The sequence below is a fragment of the Argopecten irradians genome, chromosome 8, assembly GCF_041381155.1.
Source record: "Argopecten irradians isolate NY chromosome 8, Ai_NY, whole genome shotgun sequence".
Classification (NCBI taxonomy): Eukaryota; Metazoa; Mollusca; class Bivalvia; order Pectinida; family Pectinidae; genus Argopecten; species Argopecten irradians.
The window spans coordinates 10,202,622-10,225,861 of record NC_091141.1 but is presented as its reverse complement, the minus strand read 5'-3'; the positions used below and the strand labels follow the sequence as shown (position 1 = coordinate 10,225,861).

The 23,240-nt window shown below is 32.8% G+C and overlaps 1 protein-coding gene and 1 pseudogene across 1 annotated transcript; one reads left to right on the top strand and one right to left on the bottom strand.

Moving 5' to 3' along the window:
* The first annotated feature begins 421 nt into the window (after positions 1 to 421).
* On the top strand, positions 422 to 3,149 carry LOC138328775 (uncharacterized; annotated as a pseudogene).
* A 12,407-nt stretch (positions 3,150 to 15,556) lies between these two features.
* Positions 15,557 to 23,240, bottom strand: LOC138329308 (uncharacterized). Its single transcript, XM_069276212.1, has 3 exons — positions 22,747 to 23,240; positions 19,625 to 20,143; positions 15,557 to 17,977 (listed from the first exon to the last, which is right to left on the bottom strand). The coding sequence occupies exons 1-3, from the start codon at positions 22,940 to 22,942 to the stop codon at positions 17,514 to 17,516; spliced, it is 1,179 nt and encodes a 392-aa protein (XP_069132313.1). The 5' UTR covers positions 22,943 to 23,240; the 3' UTR covers positions 15,557 to 17,513.

Genomic DNA, 23,240 nt, shown 5'->3' with positions numbered 1-23,240 from the left:
TGAGCTTGCCTAAAGCTTGCGGTAAATAGTTGAAGCAATCTTGTCGCAAGCTTTTTTTATGTAAGAGTATGGATTTTGAACTCTAGTTACAACTCTTATTAACAGCTGACATAATTACAGTCCAGTAGTTTTTGTTTGATATGACATTTAAATTGGTCTTTTGTATATTCTATTTTACAGCTTTTTTATGATGATGTTTGTTGCGTAGTATCAAAACAAAATTCATTGTTACGACTTACGGCTTTGGCATTATTTTTTCCCATTGAAATCATATATACAACCTCAGGCTGTGAATATATTTAAGATAGTTAATAGCTTTGTGCCGATACATAGATATGATAATTTTTGTGACAAGTTAAATAGCTAGATTTCGTGACTGTGCGAATGAGAATCTATATCAGGTTTAGGTTAGTCGTCGACGTTGCTCTCCATTTTGAATCTGATCACATGTGTTCTTTTCATCCCTAATATTTTGGGTCGTATTTTGGTCTATCGATAAAATATCACCAGGACGATCATCAGGGATCAGAGCTTTAAAATAGATGATTTAAAGATGTCCAATCTTTTCCGAGTTCGATTGATGGATTGGTTTTTATTTGTATGCGGGCTCTCTGTTATCTGGCTGGTTGTATGTAATACAATCTTTTGCACAGTATCGTCGGGTTCAGCATATAACCAGACATCGCCATGAAGCCAATATCATTGCTCGAGATCCGATTATAGTATACATCACCCAAGCTGGTAAGGAAGAGTTTATAGAGAATGTAAGGAAAACTCCGTCATAATATGCAATAGGTAAGTATTAAACGAAAAAAAGAGAAAAGGAACAAAATATATTAACTAATTTTAATATTTTATAATAAAATTGGTTTTTTTCGTATTTCTTTCCTTTCTTGCTTCTTTTTCTTGGAATTAAAATGAACAACCCATCCTGCATACTCTCAGACACACAGAATAAAAAACCAAGTACTTGAGACTATTTAATATGGATTTACCAAAGGCCGAAAATTTACAAAGGAAGAGGCATTCATGTTGATTTATTTATTGTTTTATTTCTATGGATATTTGTTTGAAAATAATATTTGATGAATTATTATCCTAAATCATTGAACTCATTTTTCTACATAACAACATTAATGTATATGTAAGATTGCTAAAAATAGATGAGTCGCACAAGATATTTAAGTATCATTTCTCGATTCAAATTATTAAGAAAAAAACCCACATACATGTAAGTCTACGCCTTTTTGTTTATTAAAAGATTCATACAATTTGAAGAATATCATGACGTGTTCCTATTGACAAATCCACTTCAGGTAACCAACTAACGGGGCTTATAACGTGTCCGAACAAACAAGGAAGTGGATGGAATTTTAATTGTAAAGTCAAATGTGCAAATTCATCTTTTATAACTCTCGAAACTTACACTCGACCGAAAATTAAATCTATATGCAACGTAAAGGTATTGATGGAAGTAATTAGCATATATATATCAGTGCCTGTGTATAAATATATGGATAAATGTCTGAGGGATGACCTCTACGATCAGTGCTCGGACGGAAAACCAGTACCGAATATTGTGCATTACATCTTCTTTGGTATCTACAAACTCTCATTCGTCCAATTCCTCAGTATTTGGAGTATCCATACCATACAGAAGCCATGTGTTATTCTGGTCCACGGTGATACACAGCTCTCCGGACCATAGTGGACCTACCTCTTACAAGCCATACCTAATATAATCCATGTGAGAAGAACCCCTCCTGAAAACATATTTGGAAATCCTATCACAAGAATTCAACACAAATCAGATGTAGTGAGACTTGAAGCTGTCAGAGGTTCGTCCTTTATGTTTCTTTGGTTATATATTTGTGTTTTTCACTCTCAGAAATCCACCTTAAACTTAGTTTATAGTAGGTGTAATGTGTACAGTGTGAAAAAATGAATTACACTCAAGCTGTGTTGTTCAACGAATTGAAGTAAGATAAAAAAATCCGTAAAATTGTACGTTGTATTTTTTTCTATTCTCAATTGATAAAACGCAAATATTAATTCATTCGATGATACATAGGTTGCTGATGATTTGAAACATTTCTATATAATCCTTTTAAGTTGCGTACATGATAATTTTAATAAATAAAAACTTATTAAGTTTTCTGAAGTTAATTTCGATAAATATTTCTTATCATAATATCTTAGATCTTTCATCGTTGGTTAGTTGGTTCTTTTTTCTTAGAGAAACTACATATATGTATTGATTGAGAATGAACTAATTATTACAACAAGGTAGGTTTATGAATATCTCACTTTTCAAAATTCATTACCATGGTCGACTGCACACATGTCTTCATTGTTATCATATATTGACATAGTTAATTCATGATCGTTCGTGGATATAGACGCTTTTATGTTAAAATAGTTTTTAATAAATTGATTTTTGGAAACGTATCTGTACATGCTATTTTTCTATCTACTATTTTATTCTTTGAATGTTGATCATTGGATGTAATGGGGGCTTTCTATTTGACAGATTTCGGAGGAATATACATGGACAACGATCAAATACTGCTCCGGTCTCTAGACCCCCTGAGGAAATTTAACTTCACATTGAGTCATGAGTTTGATGATAATCTAAGTAACGCATTGATTATGTCGTGCCGAAATGCTCCATTTGTGAATCTTTGGTACAAAGAATACGCGAGCTTCAATACATCATTATGGTCACATCACTCATGCATTCTCCCATACAAACTTTTACAACGGTACCCTCATCTGATACATGTCGAGAACAAGACGTTTGTGAATCCGGACTTTCGTCATAGGAGTATTATATTCGATGGAAATTTAAACTAGGGCTATAGTTATGCTATTCATTTGTATATCAGCTTTAAAACTTACAAGATATAAACCTTATCGGTATACGCCATCTTAATACTACCATTGGTTCTGTAGCTAGATATGTTTTGTATGGACGTAAAGAACTGTGCTCTGACTAACAAATTATTATTTTATAATCATTCCGGAGAAATGAGTTGATGAAGAATATGAAAAAGTTTTGTTGGTGGACAGAGTTAGATTGGTCTTCCGTTTTACCTCTTTTTACAGTCAATTTTTATGGTGACCAATTTGCTTTAACTAATTCCTCTTAATTGTCAATAACATAAGTAAAGGTTTATATCATCAAGATTAGTTTGTTTTTGTTTTAGGTTTTCAAGACAGTTTAGCGAAATTAACTCTTAAAGCATTTCAGCTTATGTTTTTATGCCCGACTGATTGTGGGGGTAGGCATGGAATCGAAACCGGTGTGTATATAATTACTGAAAAGGTTATCACTACATGTTACATTATAGGTCCTCTCGTAACTCTCTTTGTCAGAAAGTAAGTAGCAATATGATATGAAGCTTGAATTTTACATGCATTACGAATTCAGCTTAATGCATCCCGCAATGTAAGGCTAATAATATTGCTCGTTTTGCCACCCCTGACTGATGCTAAAATAGATTCACTAAGAGCAATTAGACAGTTAACTAGTGGCCTTAAAATGTGATGTACCTCTGGTATTAGAAATGAGCGTCATGATCCTTTGTCGCAACATTGTTTTGTTTTGGTTTTGTTTGACTGCGTATTGAAAATCATATTTCTAAAATGTTTAAATATAGTTAAAATCGAACAACGAATTACGATTATGTTGGTAGGTAAAACTCACACCGCTAATGCCTTAATTACCTAAAGGCTTGATACGACACCTGTATAGACACAAGATCATGAGCAATTATCCATGTCGGTCGGTGCAGTCAGGTGTGACACAGGTAAAAACATTTCTTAACGGCCGAACACCTTGTTCGACGAATACATGGGTAAAACTATGTTTTTGATGAAACGGGGACATATTTCTGTTCGAGGAATGAAGGGTAATCGACGAATAGCTGTTCGAGCTATCCGGGGTTTTGTTTAATAGATTATATAGGGACACAGTCGGAACCGTACGACCAGTTCGACGAATAGGGGGTATTCGAGGAATCCGGGTTCGAGTTAGAGGGGTTATACTGTATCTTCAAGTTTATTTATCAAAAGCAAAGAAGTTTATTCCATTGAGTAAAGGTATCATAAAAGCCGAATGTTTCAAGGATGATCTGATCACAAGACTCGCACCTTATCCTGGTGATTGGAGTACACGTGTTGTCAGGTTTCACGCACAGGTCATAATTCGCTGGGTTTTCTCCGTGTCCTCAAGCTTTCCTCTCTTTATCGTCTGAACTGAGTCCGCACTTGAATTAACTGCCTTTTAATAAATATGATGTTTAAAAAACAAACCTTAATCCATGACAGGCAATCGATAGCTGTATTATCTTTATGGATCATAATCAGTTTAATCATCAAGCAAAACAGGAACAGTAATAAAAATTAAAACTGATTAATAAATAGGTTAAGATAAAAAAAATCACTCAAAATAGGAAAAAAATACCTTGTAATATGGTAATATTCGTCACAATTACTAAGCCAAAATGAAGTTATGTGGGTATAAATGACATCCATAACGTGACCATTATGACGTCACCAATATTGCTCAGCTGATCACCGTCAAAACGACTGTTTCATCATGTGGATTATATCGTCGTTCACAAACAATTTACCTTGTCTTACAAACACAATTTTACCGTAGAGAACCCAATCATGAGTTCATAATGAAAATATAGGCATTAAGCTATCTTCCTATATTTTTTTTATCTATATTGATGCCAATCACTTCATAATGCGCTAGTTTAATGCTTAAATATTGCAATGATGATTTCTTAAAAATATCGATGGGTAGCTTATAGTGATGAAAATGATGAAAACAAACAATTAGTGGCCATAATAAATACACAAGTGATTTTTTACTATATTTTCATAGTAATTGCAAATTTAAAAAATCCTATCCAGAAATCATTTTAAACGTGAAAACTTCAAAGTTGGCAAGATTAAGCTAGTTACCCGACCCGTATTTTGAAGTAATCAAAATTGTCGCCATTTCCTGCTTTGTCTACAGTAAAATGGGTACTAAGATCGATTCCATAATTAATATAGCATGGAAAATATCTTAGATAATTAGTAAAGGATGCAAAAATAGTTCGTAACCAGTACATAAAATCTTGTTACGATTGAAGGCAAAATGACTTCAGGTATTATTATAAACATATAGTCAAAAACTAATAATATACGACAAAATTTTCACTTGTGTATTGTATTATGTCCACAAAGAAACAAGCATCTAAAATAACCCATACAATTAACATAGATATAAAATAACCCATACAAGAAACATAGATTTAAAATAACCCATACAAGAAACATAGATCTAAAATAACCCATACAAGAAACATAGATTGAAAATAACCCATACAAGAAACATAGATCTACAAAAAAACAAAAACAAAAACATACAAGAAACTTGTTTTACGCATAAACAAATGATTTATGTTACGTAAATGACCATACAATCCCCTTCCTTGTCACGGAGTATTATTTCTAATTAGCATAGTCTGAATATTGTTATTCTATATAATAAGGCTTAACTTTAAAAAAAGAAAAAAAGTACAACGAATGTGCGTGTGACAATGGTTAATCCTATTAAAGTCACAGATCACGTAGCTTTGTAGAGATTTATTACATTTTTGTCGTTACCTGCTAATTTGATCTACATAACTTCGTTAACATAGAGCAGATAAAATACGCCTTCAGGACATACCTACTCTTCAAAATGTGATACAAAATTCCAGGTTTCATTTGTTGTTTGTACAACTATCACAGGTGTTTACCAAACACATGTGTACTATACAAAATGGCTGACCCTCCTTTAGACTCCTTATAACAGACATTGGTGACTTCCGAGTTCTACTGTAGCTAGCTTTCCGGCCTCACGACATGCTGCACTGTTGGTGGGCACCTCATAAAGAGAACAATCAAAGAAATTATTTTACATATACCACTGTGTTAAAGTTTGCTCAAGTTTTGTAATGTATTATTAAAAAAGGAATATTAATTAGCTATTGTGTTCTATAATTAAAGTCTAGGTTCTCATATAATTGTAGATAGAAAAACATGGGTCCTTCAGCACAAACTCCAACCAGGGTAGCCATGTTGAAATCAAGCGCATTTTGCAATAAAAAATCTTCTGATAAAGCCGACGTATCGTTAATATCTTTTTCTGATGTGACCTACGCACAGCAAGCCTTAATTTTGGCTGGAAATTCAAAACATTATAGCGTCTGATATCCTGATATGGCGAGTGGTGCACAACTTCATCCTCCTGTATATATTTCTGTATTTTATGCTTTCAGTTTTTCAGCCTCCTTTTACATTTCAAAGAATTAATTATATTTGGGTTGATTAAACCTTTACCTGTACAAGTAAGTATATAATAGGCTGGCAGTATATGTAAATATCAATCACATCAATCGTATGTCTGCTGTGGCTCGGTTCTTGATGATTTTATCGTTTATCTTGCAACTCCTATTCGACATTTTTGGGTGAAAATATCAGGCCCACGTTGCCGAAAATTTGGAAATTTTTGACACTTGGGTTTTAAAGGAACAATGTTTGTTCTACTATTTAGTTGCAATTCTTTGGTAATTTCTGCATTAAATATATGCTTTTATTTTTTGAGAAAAAAACACCCATTACGGATGTGGATCTGCAGTTCAATACCGCTTTTATTTATTGACTTTATTAAGTTAAGAAATCTAAAATAAAATGCAATACAACAAACTGTTATTTACTTATTTGTGGGCAAATTCAAGTAAACAGAAGAGTGCATCGTGTTTATTTTTGCCATGCCTAGAAACAATATGGCTGCCATGGTGCTTGTCATTGGTCCTTAACTTGCATAGTTTCTAATGTGCAAATGACACAAGAGTAGGTACCTTGATTGTACGTTGTATATAAAAATATATCAAACTTGAACTATTTGTTGTTAAACTATGAATGGTAAATACATGATCCAGATGTTTAATTGAGAAAAAAATTACAAGAAAATTACCTTTAAACAAATGAGATATGGTCAGACTAGTTGCAATATTTTAGCTCTAAAGCCTTTCCGAAAGATATAATGGGCCGGATACGTATATAATCTTTCGATGGTCAGACCTGCCCAACGCGAATGTTGAACTCTTGATTTAAAAGCTAATGGTAGAAGATTCTATGGTAGAATGGAAGTCACAATATGTAAAGACAATGGAGGTGTTAGTTTTTCAGTCTGCATAGAGTTGCCGTATAGAACACCTTTACAAAATTGTAGGTCTATATGACAATGTTTTACCCTGATAAAATCACAAATGACGTAACTAATTTATAGCATGTTTATTTGCACTTTTCTCATCGTGTAAGTCGAGTAACTCTTTAATGTCATAAAAAATGTTGACGCAGAAATAAAATGTGCCTAACATGCATAAAATAAGTATTAGGTAATCTGTTCCCTTTCGAGGCATGGCTATTTTTAGTTTTAATTTCCATGGATAAGCAAATCCCGGTTTGGTTTCAGGCCAATTAATGTTTACCGCCGCAATTTTTTTTAATTTTTTTTTTTCAAACTTTGAAGGTTATATAAATATGTGATTTTATTACTACAGTGTATGTAAAGAAGACCTACTGTAAGGCATGAATTATTTTATTAAAAGTCCCATTATGATTTGACAGTTCAAACGAACGTTATACAAACTATAATAACAATATTCCTAATGAATTATCTTCACTTATTTTTATTAAGCTTCAACAAAATACAAGTAACAGTGGGTACGCATATATATTCACAAAATAAATGTGACAGCACCAGGGAAAACGTTAGATCATGTTTGAGTCGTAAATCCGTGTTTTATCTTCGTAACGCAGAATCTACGTTTCAAAATAAAAGTAAACTAGTTTAACGGAACTATGTACTTCATTATGGCGACTTCAAACAAAACTTCTATAGCGGAATTATGTACTTCATTATGGCGACTTCAAACAAAACTTCTATAGCGGAATTATGTACTTCATTATGGCGACTTCAAACAAAACTTCTATAGCGGAATTATGTAATTCATTATGGCGACTTCAAACAAAACTTCTATAGCGGAATTATGTAATTCATTATGGCGACTTCAAACAAAACTTCTATAGCGGAATTATGTAATTCATTATGGCGACTTAAAACAAAACTACTATAGCGGAATTATGTAATTCATTATGGCGACTTCAAACAAAACTTCTATAGCGGAATTATGTAATTCATTATGGCGACTTAAAACAAAACTTCTATAGCGGAATTATGTAATTCATTATGGCGACTTAAAACAAAACTACTATAGCGGAATTATGTACTTCATTATGGCGACTTCAAACAAAACTTCTATAGCGGAATTATGTAATTCATTATGCCGACTTCAAACAAAACTTCTATAGCGGAATTATGTAATTCATTATGGCGACTTCAAACAAAACTTCTATAGCGGAATTATGTAATTCATTATGGCGACTTCAAACAAAACTTCTATAGCGGAATTATGTAATTCATTATGGCGACTTCAAACAAAACTTCTATAGCGGAATTATGTAATTCATTATGGCGACTTAAAACAAAACTACTATAGCGGAATTATGTAATTCATTATGGCGACTTCAAACAAAACTTCTATAGCGGAATTATGTACTTCATTATGGCGACTTCAAACAAAACTTCTATAGCGGAATTATGTAATTCATTATGGCGACTTCAAACAAAACTTCTATAGCGGAATTATGTAATTCATTATGGCGACTTAAAACAAAACTTCTATAGCGGAATTATGTAATTCATTATGGCGACTTCAAACAAAACTTCTATAGCGGAATTATGTACTTCATTATGGCGACTTCAAACAAAACTTCTATAGCGGAATTATGTACTTCATTATGGCGACTTAAAACAAAACTTCTATAGCGGAACTATGTACTTCATTATGGCGACTTCAAACAAAACTTCTATAGCGGAATTATGTAATTCATTATGGCGACTTAAAACAAAACTTCTATAGCGGAACTATGTACTTCATTATGGCGACTTCAAACAAAACTTCTATAGCGGAATTATGTAATTCATTATGGCGACTTCAAACAAAACTTATATAGCGGAATTATGTAATTCATTATGGCGACATCAAACAAAACTTCTATAGCGGAATTATGTACTTCATTATGGCGACTTCAAACAAAACTTCTAAACAAAATTCTATAGCGGAATTATGTAATTCATTATGGCGACTTCAAACAAAACTTCTATAGCGGAATTATGTAATTCATTATGGCGACTTCAAACAAAACTTCTATAGCGGAATTATGTAATTCATTATGGCGACTTCAAACAAAACTTCTATAGCGGAATTATGTAATTCATTATGGCGACTTCAAACAAAACTTCTATAGCGGAATTATGTATTCATTATGGCGACTAAACAAAACTTCTATAGCGATATGTTTCATTATGGCGACTTCAATGACAAAAAAACTTCTATAGCGGAATTATGTAATTCATTATGGCGACTTCAAACAAAACTTCTATAGCGGAATTATGTAATTCATTATGGCGACTTCAAACAAAACTTCTATAGCGGAATTATGTAATTCATTATGGCGACTTCAAACAAAACTTCTATAGCGGAATTATGTAATTCATTATGGCGACTTCAAACAAAACTTCTATAGCGGAATTATGTAATTCATTATGGCGACTTCAAACAAAACTTCTATAGCGGAATTATGTATGTATTAACAAAATCAGCGATTATGTATTCATTATGGCGACTTCAAACAAAACTTCTATAGCGGAATTATGTAATTCATTATGGCGACTTCAAACAAAACTTCTATAGCGGAATTATGTAATTCATTATGGCGACTTCAAACAAAACTTCTATAGCGGAATTATGTAATTCATTATGGCGACTTCAAACAAAACTTCTATAGCGGAATTATGTAATTCATTATGGCGACTTCAAACAAAACTTCTATAGCGGAATTATGTACTTCATTATGGCGACTTCAAACAAAACTTCTATAGCGGAATTATGTAATTCATTATGGCGACTTCAAACAAAACTTCTATAGCGGAATTATGTAATTCATTATGGCGACTTCAAACAAAACTTCTATAGCGGAATTATGTAATTCATTATGGCGACTTCAAACAAAACTTCTATAGCGGAATTATGTACTTCATTATGGCGACTTCAAACAAAACTTCTATAGCGGAATTATGTACTTCATTATGGCGACTTAAAACAAAACTTCTATAGCGGAATTATGTACTTCATTATGGCGACTTAAAACAAAACTTCTATAGCGGAATTATGTACTTCATTATGGCGACTTCAAAACAAAACTTCTATAGCGGAATTATGTACTTCATTATGGCGACTTCAAACAAAACTTCTATAGCGGAATTATGTAATTCATTATGGCGACTTCAAACAAAACTTCTATAGCGGAATTATGTAATTCATTATGGCGACTTAAAACAAAACTTCTATAGCGGAATTATGTAATTCATTATGGCGACTTCAAACAAAACTTCTATAGCGGAATTATGTAATTCATTATGGCGACTTCAAACAAAACTTCTATAGCGGAATTATGTAATTCATTATGGCGACTTAAAACAAAACTTCTATAGCGGAATTATGTACTTCATTATGGCGACTTCAAACAAAACTTCTATAGCGGAATTATGTAATTCATTATGGCGACTTCAAACAAAACTTCTATAGCGGAATTATGTAATTCATTATGGCGACTTCAAACAAAACTTCTATAGCGGAATTATGTAATTCATTATGGCGACTTCAAACAAAACTTCTATAGCGGAATTATGTAATTCATTATGGCGACTTCAAACATTCTATAGCGGAATTATGTAATTCATTATGGCGACTTCAAACAAAACTTCTATAGCGGAATTATGTAATTCATTATGGCGACTTCAAACAAAACTTCTATAGCGGAATTATGTAATTCATTATGGCGACTTCAAAACAAAACTTCTATAGCGGAATTATGTAATTCATTATGGCGACTTCAAACAAAACTTCTATAGCGGAATTATGTAATTCATTATGGCGACTTCAAACAAAACTTCTATAGCGGAATTATGTAATTCATTATGGCGAACTTCAAACAAAACTTCTATAGCGGAATTATGTAATTCATTATGGCGACTTCAAACAAAACTTCTATAGCGGAATTATGTAATTCATTATGGCGACTTAAAACAAAACTTCTATAGCGGAATTATGTAATTCATTATGGCGACTTCAAACAAAACTTCTATAGCGGAATTATGTAATTCATTATGGCGACTTCAAACAAAACTTCTATAGCGGAATTATGTAATTCATTATGGCGACTTCAAACAAAACTTCTATAGCGGAATTATGTACTTCATTATGGCGACTTCAAACAAAACTTCTATAGCGGAATTATGTATTCATTATGGCGACTTCAAACAAAACTTCTATAGCGGAATTATGTACTTCATTATGGCGACTTCAAACAAAACTTCTATAGCGGAATTATGTACTTCATTATGGCGACTTCAAACAAAACTTCTATAGCGGAATTATGTACTTCATTATGGCGACTTCAAACAAAACTTCTATAGCGGAATTATGTACTTCATTATGGCGACTTCAAACAAAACTTCTATAGCGGAATTATGTAATTCATTATGGCGACTTCAAACAAAACTTCTATAGCGGAATTATGTAATTCATTATGGCGACTTCAAACAAAACTTCTATAGCGGAATTATGTAATTCATTATGGCGACTTCAAACAAAAACTTCTATAGCGGAATTATGTAATTCATTATGGCGACTTCAAACAAAACTTCTATAGCGGAATTATGTAATTCATTATGGCGACTTCAAACAAAACTTCTATAGCGGAATTATGTAATTCATTATGGCGACTTCAAACAAAACTTCTATAGCGGAATTATGTAATTCATTATGGCGACTTCAAACAAAACTTCTATAGCGGAATTATGTAATTCATTATGGCGACTTCAAACAAAACTTCTATAGCGGAATTATGTAATTCATTATGGCGACTTCAAACAAAACTTCTATAGCGGAATTATGTAATTCATTATGGCGACTTCAAACAAAACTTCTATAGCGGAATTATGTACTTCATTATGGCGACTTCAAACAAAACTTCTATAGCGGAATTATGTAATTCATTATGGCGACTTCAAACAAAACTTCTATAGCGGAATTATGTAATTCATTATGGCGACTTCAAACAAAACTTCTATAGCGGAATTATGTAATTCATTATGGCGACTTCAAACAAAACTTCTATAGCGGAATTATGTAATTCATTATGGCGACTTCAAACAAAACTTCTATAGCGGAATTATGTAATTCATTATGGCGACTTCAAACAAAACTTCTATAGCGGAATTATGTAATTCATTATGGCGACTTCAAAAAAAACTTCTATAGCGGAATTATGTAATTCATTATGGCGACTTCAAACAAAACTTCTATAGCGGAATTATGTAATTCATTATGGCGACTTCAAACAAAACTTCTATAGCGGAATTATGTAATTCATTATGGCGACTTCAAACAAAACTTCTATAGCGGAATTATGTAATTCATTATGGCGACTTCAAACAAAACTTCTATAGCGGAATTATGTAATTCATTATGGCGACTTCAAACAAAACTTCTATAGCGGAATTATGTAATTCATTATGGCGACTTCAAAACAAAACTTCTATAGCGGAATTATGTAATTCATTATGGCGACTTAAAACAAAACTTCTATAGCGGAATTATGTACTTCATTATGGCGACTTAAAACAAAACTTCTATAGCGGAATTATGTACTTCATTATGGCGACTTAAAACAAAACTTCTATAGCGGAATTATGTACTTCATTATGGCGACTTCAAAACAAAACTTCTATAGCGGAATTATGTACTTCATTATGGCGACTTCAAACAAAACTTCTATAGCGGAATTATGTACTTCATTATGGCGATTCAAACAAAACTTCTATAGCGGAATTATGTAATTCATTATGGCGACTTCAAACAAAACTTCTATAGCGGAATTATGTACTTCATTATGGCGACTTCAAACAAAACTTCTATAGCGGAATTATGTAATTCATTATGGCGACTTCAAACAAAACTTCTATAGCGGAATTATGTACTTCATTATGGCGACTTCAAACAAAACTTCTATAGCGGAATTATGTAATTCATTATGGCGACTTCAAACAAAACTTCTATAGCGGAATTATGTAATTCATTATGGCGACTTCAAACAAAACTTCTATAGCGGAATTATGTAATTCATTATGGCGACTTCAAACAAAACTTCTATAGCGGAATTATGTAATTCATTATGGCGACTTCAAACAAAACTTCTATAGCGGAATTATGTAATTCATTATGGCGACTTCAAACAAAACTTCTATAGCGGAATTATGTAATTCATTATGGCGACTTCAAACAAAACTTCTATAGCGGAATTATGTAATTCATTATGGCGACTTCAAACAAAACTTCTATAGCGGAATTATGTACTTCATTATGGCGACTTCAAACAAAACTTCTATAGCGGAATTATGTAATTCATTATGGCGACTTCAAACAAAACTTCTATAGCGGAATTATGTAATTCATTATGGCGACTTCAAACAAAACTTCTATAGCGGAATTATGTAATTCATTATGGCGACTTCAAACAAAACTTCTATAGCGGAATTATGTACTTCATTATGGCGACTTCAAACAAAACTTCTATAGCGGAATTATGTACTTCATTATGGCGACTTCAAAACAAAACTTCTATAGCGGAATTATGTAATTCATTATGGCGACTTCAAACAAAACTTCTATAGCGGAATTATGTAATTCATTATGGCGACTTCAAACAAAACTTCTATAGCGGAATTATGTAATTCATTATGGCGACTTCAAACAAAACTTCTATAGCGGAATTATGTAATTCATTATGGCGACTTCAAACAAAACTTCTATAGCGGAATTATGTAATTCATTATGGCGACTTCAAACAAAACTTCTATAGCGGAATTATGTAATTCATTATGGCGACTTCAAACAAAACTTCTATAGCGGAATTATGTAATTCATTATGGCGACTTCAAACAAAACTTCTATAGCGGAATTATGTAATTCATTATGGCGACTTCAAACAAAACTTCTATAGCGGAATTATGTAATTCATTATGGCGACTTCAAACAAAACTTCTATAGCGGAATTATGTAATTCATTATGGCGACTTCAAACAAAACTTCTATAGCGGAATTATGTAATTCATTATGGCGACTTCAAACAAAACTTCTATAGCGGAATTATGTACTTCATTATGGCGACTTCAAACAAAACTTCTATAGCGGAATTATGTAATTCATTATGGCGACTTCAAACAAAACTTCTATAGCGGAATTATGTAATTCATTATGGCGACTTCAAACAAAACTTCTATAGCGGAATTATGTAATTCATTATGGCGACTTCAAACAAAACTTCTATAGCGGAATTATGTAATTCATTATGGCGACTTCAAACAAAACTTCTATAGCGGAATTATGTAATTCATTATGGCGACTTCAAACAAAACTTCTATAGCGGAATTATGTAATTCATTATGGCGACTTAAACAAAACTTCTATAGCGGAATTATGTAATTCATTATGGCGACTTAAAACAAAACTACTATAGCGGAATTATGTACTTCATTATGGCGACTTCAAACAAAACTTCTATAGCGGAATTATGTAATTCATTATGGCGACTTCAAACAAAACTTCTATAGCGGAATTATGTTATTCATTATGGCGACTTCAAACAAAACTTCTATAGCGGAATTATGTACTTCATTATGGCGACTTCAAACAAAACTTCTATAGCGGAATTATGTAATTCATTATGGCGACTTCAAACAAAACTTCTATAGCGGAATTATGTAATTCATTATGGCGACTTAAAACAAAACTACTATAGCGGAATTATGTACTTCATTATGGCGACTTAAAACAAAACTTCTATAGCGGAATTATGTACTTCATTATGGCGACTTAAAACAAAACTTCTATAGCGGAATTATGTACTTCATTATGGCGACTTAAAACAAAACTTCTATAGCGGAATTATGTACTTCATTATGGCGACTTCAAACAAAACTTCTATAGCGGAATTATGTACTTCATTATGGCGACTTAAAACAAAACTTCTATAGCGGAATTATGTAATTCATTATGGCGACTTCAAACAAAAACTTCTATAGCGGAATTATGTAATTCATTATGGCGACTTAAAACAAAACTTCTATAGCGGAATTATGTACTTCATTATGGCGACTTCAAACAAAACTTCTATAGCGGAATTATGTACTTCATTATGGCGACTTCAAACAAAACTTCTATAGCGGAATTATGTACTTCATTATGGCGACTTCAAACAAAACTTCTATAGCGGAATTATGTACTTCATTATGGCGACTTCAAACAAAACTTCTATAGCGGAATTATGTACTTCATTATGGCGACTTCAAACAAAACTTCTATAGCGGAATTATGTAATTCATTATGGCGACTTAAAACAAAACTACTTTTGCGTATTTACATGCATCATTATGGCTAATTCAAACACGCATTTTTAAGCATAAATTACAAATGAGCGAAATATCAATAACTAGCGCATGTCCACTCACATCTTTGGTTTGGTTTGTCAGAATCTCATCTGCCCCACTAGGATTCGTCGAAGTTGCAACTCAGAGGTGGAGGGCTTGTGGTAAAATGTCAGAGCACTGGTTTCCGATCACAAAAAATAACAGTCTCCTTTGATTGATCAACAGCTCAAAGTCACACCACCACAGCTTTAAAACTGATCTAGCGGGAAATTCCAGGTTTGTCGACGTTTATTATTTTTTTGTGAATCTTATTCATTCAATCTATAAATACACGTATTTCTCTCTAACCCCGGACATTGATATCCGTAATTTTACCGGTGTTAGATTTTTCTATTTCATCCTAGGGCAAAGACAAGATAGGGGAGATTTTTGCGCGAACTGATTGGCTGATTTTTTCTATACCACTATAAAAAAATCCAAGAATGGGGCGTAAACCGCACGTTATTGTGACGTAAATACACTGACGTTATGTATTGATTATGGATAAAACATTCTTGAAAAAGGATCACTAGAATTGTACATTATACGTGTTTTATCTGATTAAATAGTCAATTGCAATTTAACAATTACAAATCTAAGAATCTACCCCTCGGGTTGAATTATTCTGTCTTACCACAAAGAAGTGAACGATTCTTTTAATTCAGTTCTAAGGAATAACGTCTGCACACGTGTTTTTTGTAATATCCCTTAACTAATGGGATCGAGAATGCTTTCACAGGCAATAGTAATGCTACCATTGATAACTACACAGTGTTTCGTGATTGAGGTGAATTTTTAGTTTATACAATGTTTTATTCATCAATTAACAGCATACTACGTACTATCAATTTAGGATTGGCTATCGAGTTTGAAGTAAAATGTGAGTTATGTTTGGTGATAATTATACATGAATACAAAACGTCTTATACATTATGTATAATGTCTAATAATGATTTCTTGTACATAATGTATAATGTTTATTGATAATTTTTATATAATGAATAATGTCTTACGATGATTTCTTATACATAATGTCTTATACATAATGTACAATGATCATTTCTTTTAATAATGTATAATATCTAATGATGTTTTTTATACATGATGTTTTATTCATATTGTATAATGTCTAATGATGATTTCTTATATATGATGTCTTATACATAATGTATAAACTCTACTGATGATTTCCGATACATAATGCATAATGTCTAATGATCAATTCTTACACATAATGTCTTACACATAATGCATAGAGTCTAATGATGATTTTTTACACGTAATGTCTTCTACATGTACATAATGCATAATGGCTAATGATGATTTCTTATACATAATGTCTTATACATAATGTGTGATGTCTAATGATGAATCTTATATATAACACATAATGTCTAATGATGATTTCTTATACATAATGTCTTTTACATAATGTATTACGCTTATGATCATTTCTTACACATAATGTCTTACACATAATGCATAATGTCTAATAATGATTTTTACACATAATGTCCTCTACATGTACATAATGTGTAATAGCTAATGATAATTTCACATACATAATATATACTTTCTTATGATGATTTCTTATTCATAATGTCTTTTACATAATGTATAATGTCTACCGATGATTTATTGTACATGAGGTCTTATACATAATGCGGATACACTATCAAAAGATGACTCTTTATAGTTCTATGCTTCCAGGAGAGTTTCCAAGCGCCTATGCAGCCATTTTACAAGCTAAATTATTTTCAATTACTTTCAAGTAAACACAAACACATTCTCACAGCAGTCATTTTCATTGCATTTAGTCAGAGCAGAGTTCTTTAATGCCATATAAAACATGTCTAGCAACAGATCCCAGAGTAGTATTAAGGTGACGAATATCGGTAAAGTTATGTTCTACTTTGTAATACCTGATATACAGGTGGATAGCATAGTTGTTGCTCCAGTTAAAATTTTCCTTGAAAATCATATCAACATTAGTATAGTCTGGATTCACGAATGTTTTCTTTTCAATATGTATCAAATGCGGGTATTTCTGTGAGAGTTGGTATGGTACAATGGTAGAATGGTGTGCCCATACCACACCATCGAACGTTGCATATTCGTTGTACCACACATTCAGGAAGGAAGCATTTCGGGCTGACATAATCAGTCCATTACTTAGATTAATGTCAAGTTCGTGACTCAGTGTGAAGTTGTATTTCCTCAGAGGGTCCAGAGACCGGATCAGTATCTCATCGGTGTCCATGTATATTCCTCCAAACTCTGTCAAATTATAAACTACCCATTAATTGAAACGCATGGAAAACATTTATAATTACAATGAAGAGATGCGATATTTATCCTAGCGCTGTGATCTTAAAGGTAGTGTAATTTAATGTAGTTTATCACGAATTTTGACTCTGTTATCATGGCGTTTATAAACTAAAATTATTGAATCCCATTCACACCTGAAGACACATTTGGACACCCCATTACAAATTGTCAGTATTTTAAAATTTTATCATGCTATTGATTATTCACGTTATATTTCAAAATCTAGTTTCGAAAATATGCAAATCTAACAACAATAACATCAAAAACATTTTATCAATAATGGATCTTATAGATTATCAATAATTCTAAATTTGCATAACATTTTTCTGTTGTTAATGTCTTCATGGAATTACATCTGATCGCCGCTTAAAACGACACCAATCGTTACAATATGGTGTCGAGAAAAGTATACCGTACCTACTTTTCATTATTTTACTTTTTTTTCCTATAGTGAATTCCGTGTCAACATGTACACAGAAGACTATCCTCTTTCCCACGATTCCGTTGTGGCGAAAACGGGACATTATTGTTGGATATGGTATTTTTTTCACTCTCGTTGGTTGAATATTTTTCTTAATTGACATTTAATATTATACCAGGTTTCAGAATGAGGACATAAAGTTAACTACTCATAATTATATATATATTATTCATTACAATGATTTCAATTGTTTAATAAAAGTTACCCAGACTATAATTTGACATCCTGCATTATGCAATCTCTAAATACGAATTAAAACTCTCCAGCAATAGAAATGGATGACATTAAAACGATCTTGTGCATATCAATACTACCGGTAACTAAATATTTTGACGGAAAGTGTAGCATATGTGGCAATAAACGTCAATTTCCAGGGCATGGAATGATGCAGTATAAAACGAAACCTGTTGTTGTAAGTTGTAAAACTGGTTTAACATGTTATATTATAAGACTCTTTCATATGTGGTTATGAAGGATAGGGATATTCTATCCGAGGGTCACAAAATGTAGTAAAACCCGAGGCTTGCCGAGGGTTTTGCATCCCGAGGGTAGAATATCACTATCCTTCATATCCACTTATGAAAGAGTATTTTTCTTACATACCTCGACGTTTTATTGCAATTTTACAACTATGACGTCACGAGGCTTCATTGCATGATAAACACTTGTTCAAAAACACTTAACTGATACCAATAACGATAATTATTAAATAAAAGTAGAAATGATCGCCAGTAATATTGACAATCAACTACACAAGAACACACGCACGGGTTTTAAAAGAAAAAAAGGACAAAAAATAAACTCATAAAAGATTTTAAAAAACATAAAAAAAACTACAAAATAAATATGCTAACTACATTATTCTACATTGTTTTGATGACTTCCATATACTCTAAAAATGTTTCTCATAAGTACTTCTAGTAACAAAGATGTACTAAATATTTTACTGTAAGATTAATGAAGGGGTGATTACTATTTTTAAAATACATGTTTCAATCGCTATTGTTGTGGTATATTTTGCAAGAAGGGACAATTAAAAATTATTTGGAATCGGATCCACAGGGAGATGACTACAAATTTGACTAGATCAATGATAATTTGCAAACTGGACTTACCTTTAACAGCCTCCAGTCTCGCTACATCAGCTTGGTGTTCAACCAACTTTATTGGAATCCCAAATATGTGTGTAGGAGGCATTCTCCTTACACGGATTATATTAGGTATGGCTCGTACGAGGTAGGTCCAATATGGTCCTGAGAGCTGTGTATCACCGTGGACGAGAATAACACATGGCTTCTGTATGGTATGGATACTCCAAATGCTGAGGAATTGGACAAATGAGAGGTTTTGCATACCAAAGAAGATGTAATGCACAATATTCGATACGGGTTGTCCGTCCGAGCACTGAATATAAAGTTCATTTCTCAGACATTTATCTGTAAAATTATACACGGGCACTGAAAATTCCGATCTTATTACTCCTTCCACAGAAATATCTTTGCACCTGATTGGTAATTTTGGTCGAGTATGAGTTTTGACAACAATGAGTGATGGATCTTGGCATTTGACTATACATTTGAAATTCCATTTGTTTCCATTTTCATTCGGACAGTTCGGTAGCATCTTCAAAGTATCTACAATAGATCAATAATTTTGTAGATAATTAAGATTATATCAAATAACAATATTAACATTTGGTTCAATTTAGGAATCTATATACATGTCTGCCAGAATTGTGGGTTTTGCAGTAATAACATGAAACTTTGCAGGAATGTAGGGCATCAGTACCCAAACAATTTTTATGTGGTCCAAGCAATTTGTTTTCAAGATGGCCGCCAAATCTAACATGGCCGCATTATGCAATATGGCTACCATGTATATATGATATTTGTTTTAAAATATCATTGAAAGTATGGTTTTTAGCTCTTTTTGCACACAATGAACATAAATAAATTTATCGTTATACTAAAAGAAATGTTTGTCGCAATACTTCAATATGGCCGCAAAATCCAACATGGCCGACATGTCCTATATGGCAACCATGTATATACGGTATATTTATTTTTAAATGTCATTAAAATTATGAGTTTTTATTAGCTTTTTATTACAACTACACACTATGAACATAATTGATTTATCATCGATATTAAAGAAATACAAGCCGCAAAATATCAAGTTAGCTGCCAAATCCAAGATGGCTACCATAACTTGGGCAAATCTATGCTTCATTAAGAATTTCATCAATTCTTTATAGAAATACACTTAAGGCAATATAGCTATATATATGTGTGTGTGTACATATGTCGAGATGATAATTATGCATTTGATATAAAGTACATCTTAGAAACAAAAACGTAAAAGCCAATGCAAAGGGTACTCTAAGACTCGCACACCGCATTGGAGGAAGAAAAGACTGCTGCAGTGTTGAAAATAAAAGAAAATATGAATAGTGAGTGTTATCCAGGTATCACCAACACAACTCTACGACTTCATGTTCTCATCCGACCATAGCAGGTGAATAATTGGTCATGATAAAACTGAAGTTTACATGGGGAAGTGATTTGAGTAGGCCAAAGGGACGGCGGGATCTGCACATTGAACGTCCTTGAATGATTGACTGTTAAGAATAACAATGAAGCCATCTAGTTGGCTGTGAGGAAAGAGATAAGGTATGAACGGGAAGCTATCAACAGCTGAGCAGTGATTTGGCCAAATCACTAGTCACTCACCTTCCTCAAGGTTCAAGATTAAAAGATGAAACGCCAAATAAAAGTGAATCTTTAATGACGTATATAGAGCTGCAATTCACGCATTTCATCTCGCCACAGGCAAGAATCTTGTATACTGTATCTATTGATTAAAATGACTGTGATATCCAAGATAGGTTAGTAGATATCTTATTGGGGGGGGGGGGGGGTTCTTCGTGTGATATACAAGATAGGTTAGTAGATATCTTATTTGGGTTTCTTCGTGTGATATACAAGATAGGTTAGTAGAGATCTTATTTGGGTTTCTTCGTGTGATATCAAAGATAGGTTAGTAGAGATCTTATTTGGGTTTCTTCGTGTGATATCCATGATAGGTAAGTAGAGATCTTATTTGGGTTTCTTCGTGTGATATCCATGATAGGTAAGTAGAGATCTTATTTGGGTTTCTTCGTGTGATATACAAGATAGGTTAGTAGAGATCTTATTTGGGTTTCTTCGTGTGATATACAAGATAGGTTAGTAGAGATCTTATTTGGGTTTCTTCGTGTGATATCAAAGATAGGTTAGTAGAGATCTTATTTGGGTTTCTTCGTGTGATATACAAGATAGGTAAGTAAATATCTTTTTGGGTTTTCTTCGTGTGATATCAAAGATAGGTTAGTAGATATCTTATTGGGGTTTCTTCGTGTGATATCCATGACAGGTTAGTAGATATCTTATTGAGTTTTCTTCGTGTGATATCCAAGATAGGTAAGTAGATATCTTATTGAGTTTTCTTCGTGTGATATCCAAGATAGGTAAGTAGATATCTTATTGAGTTTTCTTCGTGTGATATACAAGATAGGTTAGTAGAGATCTTATTTGGGTTTCTTCGTGTGATATACAAGATAGGTTAGTAGAGATCTTATTTGGGTTTCTTCGTGTGATATACAAGATAGGTTAGTAGATATCTTATTTGGGTTTCTTCGTGTGATATACAAGATAGGTTAGTAGAGATCTTATTTGGGTTTCTTCGTGTGATATCCAAGATAGGTGAGTAGATATTTTTTGGGTTTTCTTCGTGTGATATCAAAGATAGGTTAGTAGATATCTTATTGGGTGGTTTCTTCGTGTGATATACAAGATAGGTTAGTAGAGATCTTATTTGGGTTTCTTCGTGTGATATACAAGATAGGTTAGTAGATATCTTATTTGGGTTTCTTCGTGTGATATACAAGATAGGTTAGTAGAGATCTTATTTGGGTTTCTTCGTGTGATATCAAAGATAGGTTAGTAGATATCTTATTGAGTTTTCTTCGTGTGATATCCAAGATAGGTAAGTAGATATCTTATTGAGTTTTCTTCGTGTGATATCCAAGATAGGTGTTTTTGTTTAATTTCGATAGAAAAATTTTCGTTTCTTACATTAACAAGTTAAGCAGGTTCTGTTATTTATCATACTTTCTGTATATACGCAGATATTCAAGTTCGAGAAAATACGTAATTTTGTAGGATTAATTCGCAGCAAATAAGAACTATACAGTAATTACCTTTTACGTTTAACGGCAGCACCTGTTTGTGAGGACGATTCGATTCATATAAAACTTGGCCAAATTGCTGGAAAATCCACGTAGTTTCCGATCCGGAGCTGAAGTTCCGTGATGATAAAACCAGCAGCCAAACAAGGAGAGATACACATAGCAATGTTACACTAGTTACCAATCGGAATCGGAAACGGCAGAACATGTTGACAACAAGTTTCAGTAATTCATACAATGAAGTATAGTGCGCTAGCTTTAATGTACATGTCTTCCATCGTGTGAAACAGGTTCTACATCCAGTATATTTATGGGAATGGTTAGAATTAATGACAGAAGAAGAACGTCAGCATGGCATGATACATTAAGGTATCCTATTTCTGAGGTAAAGATGTAAATGATTACGTATTCAAACATCAGGTCTTAACCAAGACCAGGTCGGTAAAAGATGATTACATAATTGTGTGTCTACCCTGAAACTATTTTAAAAATAAGATTAAAGTTTG

What these genes read in the sequence shown, in the direction of transcription:
- LOC138329308 (XM_069276212.1), bottom strand. Translation starts at nt 22,942, where the DNA reads ATGTTCTGCCGTTTCCGATTCCGATTGGTAACTAGTGTAACATTGCTA. An exon ending in GCTGCCGTTAAACGTAAAAG is followed by an intron (nt 20,144 to 22,746) that starts GTAATTACTGTA and finishes GATCTATTGTAG; the next exon opens with ATACTTTGAAGATGCTACCG. An exon ending in GAGACTGGAGGCTGTTAAAG is followed by an intron (nt 17,978 to 19,624) that starts GTAAGTCCAGTT and finishes ATAATTTGACAG; the next exon opens with AGTTTGGAGGAATATACATG.